This window comes from Cardiocondyla obscurior, linkage group LG11, assembly GCF_019399895.1.
Source record: "Cardiocondyla obscurior isolate alpha-2009 linkage group LG11, Cobs3.1, whole genome shotgun sequence".
In the NCBI taxonomy this organism is placed as follows: Eukaryota; Metazoa; Arthropoda; class Insecta; order Hymenoptera; family Formicidae; genus Cardiocondyla; species Cardiocondyla obscurior.
Window position 1 is genome coordinate 3571154 of NC_091874.1, and position 8113 is coordinate 3579266.

Below are 8113 nucleotides of genomic sequence, written 5' to 3' on the forward strand. Positions count from 1 at the left end.
GTATCGCGAACGGCTAACTCGATTGCAGGTGCACCGTCGATCGCGTCGCCGTGATCTCGCTCGTTCTCTCTTTCTCTTTCTCTCCCGAGTGTGCTCTCGTCTCTCCTGACCTGACCTACGAGGAGAGAAACGCGAGGGGGCGGACGATCGCGCGACGCTCGCTCGATCCCGCGGGATCGCGGCGATTGTTTACGTGCGCGCGTTTCGCGAAGACGTAGGAGGAGAGCGGATTCACGCCTCGACCTCGACGACGCCGGGAAGAGTCGCGGAACCTGAGGAGTCGAGAAACCCGAGAAGTCGAGGACCTCGAAGGGAGTTCACCGGAGGTAACGTGCCGCGCACCGGAACTCGCGCTCGGTCGAGCGGAGTGCCCGGAGCTCGCCTCCCGGAGTGAAGAATGCCCGCGGGGGGGGAGGACGACGGGGGCCGGAAGAGGGCCAAGAACGCGCGACGCGGCGTGTCCCGCGTAAATATTGAACAACGTGTGACGTAATATTGGCCGCGCGAGAGGCATGATAATAAGCGGGGACGACGTCGTCGTAGTGGCCCGCCGGCGCGCCTCGCGATCAGATAAAGCGCACGAAATTGTTCCCCGTTTCGAGGTCGACGCACCGCGCGCCGCGCCGGAGCTGCTTGATAAAAGATCCAGTCCGGATCCGTCGCCGTTGCCGGCCTGCGCGCCCGAATCCCCGCTGGCGAACACGCGCGAAATGGAGGTGAGTTTCCTCTCTTTGTTTTTCTTTTCTCCTTTTTTTTTTTGCCTCGTCGCAGAAGCGTAGAAACTCCCGAGCTCTCAGCTGCGCCCCGCGTGAACTAACGATATTTAGGATGGCTCGAGGATGAGCAGGAATAATTAATGACACGATTTGTTTGTCTCTCTCTTTCTCTCTCTTTTTTTCTCTGTTTCTTTTTTTCTTCTGTGCTTTAATATAAAAAAATTTTTCGAACTTTTAGAATTGGAAGAGAATAATAATATTGCTCTGAGACCGAAGTTAATCTGCATTGATAAGAGATGGCCTGAACATGTACAATGTTTTACCGATGTAGGTTAGTTTTAATTTTGGCTTAAACCACTTTCTACTTTTTAGTTTTGAAGATTAAAGAAAGAAGCGTCGGGTAGATCGAAGTCGTTGAATTAATCTGCGTTGACGGAAACGAATGTCGAACCTGGGAAAGTCGCACGGAGGTGCAATTTATAAAGAGGCGATCGTTCCGGCTTCTTGGTAGCTTTACCTGACAGGTAATAAATTATGTGTTTTACATTTATTTAGAAAGAAAGACAACGAGACACGCGTGTAATTTGCCAGGTAAAGTCACCGGGAAGTCCTGAACGACCTGGCCTTTGCGAGGAAATGGAATATTAGCGAGCCGGGAGATGCGGAAAATGCGGCTGAACGAAGCAAATCTGCCGTCATATGAGCGTGACGCAATCAACTGCACATATTATTCGCATAGCATAATAATATTGCACGCGATTCTCATACAGTGCCCGAGATGGAGAGGCAATTATGTTCGACATTGAATACAATGTTAAAAAAAATAGATCTCCGTTCCTGAGACAAGATAAAACCGCTTTATACATTTTACAATTAAAGGCAGCAATCTGGTTCCGATAATACTGCCTCTTTTTTTTACAATATGATAAGGATAAAGGAAATCGATAGAAAGAACGATTAAAACTTAACATGCATTGAATTACTTTAAATGCCTGAGGACTCCCTTAAACGTTTCGTGAGTATTTCAAAATTAATTTAGCAAAGTTATCGTTGGTTTGAAAATTTTTTATAATTTCTAACGCTTGGAAGGGAACCGGTTGAACAATCGAGATCATCGGGAGAGCTTTAAATCGGTCGGTCCAGACGATCTTCGGACTTAGCGAAGATGTTCTCGAGAGGAGAGGCGAAAGAGCAGTGGAGGAAGAACCGTGGCCCATTTCTTTTAGAAGGGAAACGACGATTACAGTTAAGCCGTTACTTCTCCGCCAGTGCTCGCTTGGTTTTCTGCGCGGACGGCATTCCTACCCGACGTCGGGTCACAGCTGGAAATCCTCGTGAGAAACTGCGGTATATCGGCCGCGGTAGCGGCTCGCCGTCCTCGCCTTTCGTTCGCCAACCCTTTTACGGCACTCCTCTCGCGGGAGGAGAAAACCGACGAGGTATTATATTATTGAAACCGACCTGGACTCTGTATCCTTCGAGCCCGGCCAGTAGTCAAACTTTATCCGAGTGAATAAGGGTCTCGCGAATAATAAGGAGATCTAAATAGAGCTGCATCTTGGAACGAATATCTGAGACTTAGGTGTATACATATATTCGAAGTGGAAGTGAGTCAAAGAAAGAGAAAATAGGCGCGCTCAATGATATGAAGAGAGAAAAAGAGAACAGCCTTGATTTTTTTGACCGAAGGTCAGTTGGCCTCTATCGTGATTTTGTCCCCTGCATCCTCTTTGGAGAGTGAGTCGTTCTACCCGCTTCTGGGACCTTGCGAATGACGTATTTGCCGGTTGCAGAGAGACGCGATATTATTTCTTCGAGAGATAAACTGATAACGTTCGATATGCGGTCGATAGAGACGTGCGAGGATGACTGGTCATTGTTGTAACGTGCGATTTCTTGCATTACTGGAAAACCCTTTCACCTTCCTGTCATACGTACGTAATTCTTTGAAAGTGGCTCTCTCGTTCGCCGCGACCGGTGTCATACGTGCGAGAAACGCCGTGTCCGCTTATCAGTGATTTACAATCAATATATCAATCAGTGCTAAATTTCGACATACATAAATGCGACGGAAAAGATACCGAAAAAGTTAATACTCGTATATAGATCTTAGGCGAACGTTAAAAGCTTAAAAGACGGTACACCACGTTTTCCATATCTGTGAACATTATCGGCGATCTGATACCTGTTAAAGAGAATCAGATAATTTCTACAAAACTATTCAATCAGATACGCAAAGCTGGTACTCCATTCTTTTTAATGGTATTTTAATTCGACTTTTTATCGTCTTAAAGTCTCAAAGCTCTGGAGTTTCTCGCGAAGAGACTAGACTCTGATTAGAACGATTTCCTGTCGAGCAAGCGGTATATCTCATTCTTAAAAAAAATCGAAGCTTGAGATAACGTTTACAAAATACAATTGAAATCAAATAAAGAAGGAGATTTAAAACATTTTTAATGAAATATATTGTATTAATATAAGACGTTTTTGTTACGCAGACGGAGCATAGACTGGAGCAATTAAAAAAGGCGACGGACCGAATACAAAAGGAAATCGAAGAAGTCACTGAGAGGGAACACGAACTACGGAACGTGGGTAGCATTAAAACCACGTCCCACGAAACGGTGGACTGCAAGGTATCTTTAAAGTGCATCTTCCAAATAACGTTGGTTCGGCATATCTACATTTAATCCCACGCGTATATTGAGCACTCCTTTTCATTCATAGAAATAAAAATGTATCTAAATTTTGCGAGCTGATTTCTTAAAAAGAATTGCCACCTTAAGACAATGTTTAATTGGAGAATTTTATTACGTAGGTGCGCCGCATGCCACAGGCTTTGGTCTCCGGCAAGTTGAAAAGAACAACGTCTACACCGCAAATACTAGAGGCAGTTAGCTTGACCTCGCTGTTACCGGAGTTGACGCCAAAGATGACGAACGGCGTGATATCTACGCGCACCACGCCGACTCCGCTACGTTTCGCAACTGCACCCAGTCAGAAGGGTCTAATGCACAGGTTCCTAGCTACGCGGGGAAAACTCTACAGAAACCGATCGCCGAGCAATGACAAGAGTCCTCCCATAACGCCCACTATCACGCTCAATCCTCTGAGTATCAAAGCTTTCAATAGGACGTTAGACATACCACTAGAGCCGGACGATGAGCCGAAAAAGCCATTAACGAGAAAAGGATATGTTCCTGTCGAGCAAAAGATTCAAAAGGAGCTGCATGACATGCGAGAACGAGAGAACGAATTGAGGTGCTAAAGTTTTTAGTTATCTAATAACTGCTCTATTTTTTTTACATATAGTTGTTTTAATTAGGAAAGATATTGTTTTCTTTATCATTATACTTATAAATTCAAAATAATTAAATCTTATTCGTCTTTCAGATTAATGAGATCGCAAATGTTGGCGAAATCTCAACCAAATTTATTGGATATAATAAACGATAACGACTCCGATATCTATGATGGCTCTGGTTCTCTCAGAAGCGGTACGTCCACTAATACTTTGAACGAAGATGAAGTTGAGAAAGAACATAAAGGAAAACATAAGGTGCGGAATATATTTACAATTACAATTAATTATTAACGTTAATAACAAATTATCGATAAAACATTAATTTGCAATGAAAATAATTGTAAATGCTTTTATTAATAATTTCACTTATAAGTAATAAATCTTTTTTTTTCTTTTATAGCCTAGTCCACGACGTCGTAATATGCTCATTGCGCAATGGGAAAACCTGATAGCTGCTAAGAAAGAATCCGTCGAGGTCAGTAATGAAAAGGACGGCTACTTTTAAAACTTCTATAGTTATAGCTGCTCGTAATATTATTTTCATCTTTATCCTATTGCAACTTTTGTTTAAGACAATCAATTGTAAGTCGGTGACTTATTAATATCATAGCAAATACTTTGTGTAGTAGTAGTATCATTCCGCATTTTTTAAAGTTATATATATTGTTTTAAAATCTTGTTTTAAAACATTTATTTATATATAAATAATATCCTCGATGTGTTTGAATATATATACAGTAAAACATTTCCATTTGCGAGCGACTGAAGTTGTCATGCATTTGTCATTTAATATAACTTTGCGGGTATTTAAATGCTTATAATAATATGTTGGCTTGAACAGCGCATGTATAGTATTACATATATCGTATTAAATATTAATTAATTGTAAAAATTGTTAAGACTTTTTATGAATATTTTGTATATGTCTGAAGAACCGAATTGTAATAATTAATAACAAATCAAATAACAATTGTTATCTATTATAAATTATTATGTGCGAGATTATTGAATAATGATGCATAGAAATAAACAATTGGAAATCTACTAAGTATTTGTTATTTAAATACCTACTACATATTATAAAGTACGTATTTCGCACGCGTTAATTATTATTATCTTTTTTAATAAAAGTTTATTTATATTTCAATATCAATTATATCCATTTTTTAAGTTACTAGAAGAAACCAAGCGCGCGTTATTTTTTAAAAGACCCCAATAACTAACTACGAAAAAGAAATCATGCGACTTACCAATCTGCATGAGCTTCAGCGGAGTTGAAGAGTTCTGCCGGTGACTGTAACATAAAATGTAAAATATTAATGTAGAGATGCTGGTATATCAAATAATAAAGTTAATAAGAAAAATAAATTTTTTTTTAATTAAAGATTTTATTTAAAAAATTTATATTTACCTATAAGTTGCTCCGCCGATGCAAGACGCCCATCCCGGGCCTGCTCCTCCTCTCAGGTGGGACGTGTCGAGCCATCCTTCCGCGCACAAGTCACTCGCGAACACCCCGACCGTGATTTTACAATCGCGAAAATTATCGGTCACGTTCGTGCGTTTCTGTCCGGCACTCGCGATTAGAAAAAACCGTCCGAATACTGTACGGAACTCCCGGAACGCCCGACGAACCGGCTGCGGTTCGTGTAATTAATAATAACGGCGGTAACGACACTTTCGTTGACAGTAGTAAATGCAGCTGCGTCGATCTGTAACAAAAAATATATAGATTTTACAAATAGAATAGAATCACTTTCGCGGCACGATATTTCTCGATTATTTCTCTTTTGTTATTAAATAATACATTAACAATAAAATAAATAATTATTAATTCTCAATTACAATGAAAGAAAAAGGATAATTTAACCATTTACCCATTTAAATTACCGAGAAATTAAAATTGAACAAGTTGACAAATCCGTCAATCCCGGCATTTCGTGGTGACGAGTCGTTCGAAATCGTTCGAAAAGTATAAGGAAGTATCAGAAATTATTTGATTCACAAGAGGAAGGAAGGTAGCGGACTTTGAGGTTATAAACAATTTCAACACAAAATGAGATACCGGTTATGCAATGGATAATCAAAAAAACAAATAGAACTACACGGAAAATTAAATGTATAAATATAAAAAGGTAAATAACTGTATATAAATAAATTTTTAAAGAATTATTTGATCAAAATTATCCAGAGTTAATCTATAATATTAATTACGATCTTATTAATAAAATAATTAAATGTATACCCTACATTTATAATCATTTTTTCTAGAAACTCGATACGTTAGATTGCATATTCCGTAAATTATTCTTGCATAATGGGGAAAAGGAAAGCTTCAGGCAACGCAAACAATCCAAATCATGATTTATGTGACTTTTTGCTGGGTAAGCAACATTTTTACAGATTGCTAAATGACTTCTTGATTGAAAAGTAAAGAAAAGATAATTTTTTTCTCCTGTTTAAATTTGTTATTCTAAAATATTCACTTACAGAATTAGCGGATTATGAACGTAACGTCAGTAAAAACGTGTACAAATATAATGCATATCGTAAAGCAGCTGAGACGTTGAATACCCTGACAGAGAGAGTTAAGAGCGGTGAAGAGGCAAAAAAGCTACCTGGAATAGGTGTGAAGATTGCTAAGAAAATAGACGAGTTTTTGCAGACTGGAAAACTACAGAAGCTGGAAAATGTATGGTTCTGTTAATAGAAATAAGAATTTAAACATGGATAAATCATTGCACGTTTTTTTTTTCATTAGATTAAAAAGGATGAGAATAATGTCGCAATTAGTTTGCTAGCTCGGGTATCTGGCATAGGTCCTGCTAAGGCCAAGGAGTTAGTGGACGTTGGTATAAAGACTTTGGAGGATCTCAAAAAGCATCAAGACAAGCTAACACATCATCAGAAATTAGGATTAAAGTAATATAAAGATTTATTTGTCAGCATTGGGGATATTTCGACGAATGTAATGTATTCTTTTAGGTATTTTGATGACTTTGAGAAGAAAATACCCAGAGCAGAAATTGCACAGATAGAGAAAATACTAAAGACAGCCATCAAGAAATTGAATAACTCTTATCTCGTCACTATTTGTGGAAGTTACAGACGCGGCAAAGAAGAGAGTGGAGATATTGATGTCCTTGTAACACATCCTAATTATACATCAAAAACAAAAAACGAGAAAAAGAAGGCTGTATCATTAAAAACAATTGTTGAATGTCTCGAAGAGAAACAGTTGATTACAGATACGATATCACTTGGATCCACTAAGTTTATGGTACTGAAATAAAATTAACTAAGAAACATTTACACAAAAACGATGTTTAAATAATATATATTACTTTTATATAGGGAGTGTGTCGATTATCGGAGGATAAAAGTAAGCCTTACAGACGATTGGATATACGTCTTACATTTTATGATCACTATTATTGTGCTGTGCTTTATTTCACTGGAAGTGATTTGTTTAATAAAAATGTAAGAGCACATGCATTAGAAAAGAAATACACTTTGAATGAGTACGCTCTGAAACGTCTCACTGTTGAAGGTAGATTATAAAGACAAGTAATAATAAACAAATGTAAATGTAAATAATACACGAATGTGTAAATAAGATTTTTTATAAAATTATTTTTAGGATGTCCAGGGGAACCTGAAAAAATTACATGCGAAGAGGACGTTTTCAAGATCCTAGATTTACCTTATAAAGATCCAAAAGACAGAAATATGTAAGCAGTATACTGAATAACAGATATGGTATTAGCCGCGGCGACGGCGGCTAGCGTATGTAATCTTGTCGTGGTGTGCGTCGAATCTCACACGAAGCGCGCGTGTAGATGTGCCACAGAGTGCCGGTCGCTGAGGACTGAGGGGTAACGGCATCCCACCACTATCCTCCCCGTTCTCGGCGGCCGAGGGAGGGGATGAAGACGGAGATAGTCACGTACGCTAGCCGCCGTCGTTGCAACAAATGCTATCTGCTTTCTAGGGTACAATACCTCTCATCATATAAAAATATTTTATTATTGTAAATGTTTTATATATTTAATATTGTAATTTATTTATTATCGAAAAGAAAAAATATCTCCTT

The 8113-nt window shown here is 38.9% G+C and overlaps 2 protein-coding genes across 5 annotated transcripts; both read left to right on the top strand.

The window, feature by feature from the left end:
• Positions 1–388: 388 nt before the first annotated feature.
• On the top strand, positions 389–5065 carry Mdu (meduse). Of its 4 annotated transcripts, XM_070663220.1 has the most exons (6): positions 2162–2405; positions 2510–2650; positions 3215–3352; positions 3535–3977; positions 4110–4275; positions 4421–5065. In XM_070663220.1, exons 2-6 carry the CDS (start codon positions 2582–2584, stop codon positions 4523–4525), a joined length of 921 nt encoding a protein of 306 aa, XP_070519321.1. In that variant the 5' UTR covers positions 2162–2405; positions 2510–2581; the 3' UTR covers positions 4526–5065. The 4 variants fall into 4 exon arrangements, with proteins under 4 accessions (XP_070519319.1, XP_070519321.1, XP_070519320.1 ...); XM_070663218.1 differs by lacking the exons at positions 2162–2405; positions 2510–2650 and adding an exon at positions 389–716; XM_070663219.1 differs by having other exon boundaries at positions 2162–2650.
• Positions 5066–5785: 720 nt separating this feature from the next.
• On the top strand, positions 5786–8109 carry LOC139106441 (DNA polymerase beta). Its single transcript, XM_070663223.1, has 7 exons — positions 5786–6155; positions 6292–6404; positions 6513–6712; positions 6782–6942; positions 7006–7300; positions 7375–7570; positions 7661–8109. Exons 2-7 carry the CDS (start codon positions 6338–6340, stop codon positions 7753–7755), a joined length of 1014 nt encoding a protein of 337 aa, XP_070519324.1. The 5' UTR covers positions 5786–6155; positions 6292–6337; the 3' UTR covers positions 7756–8109.
• The last annotated feature ends 4 nt before the right edge of the window (positions 8110–8113 follow it).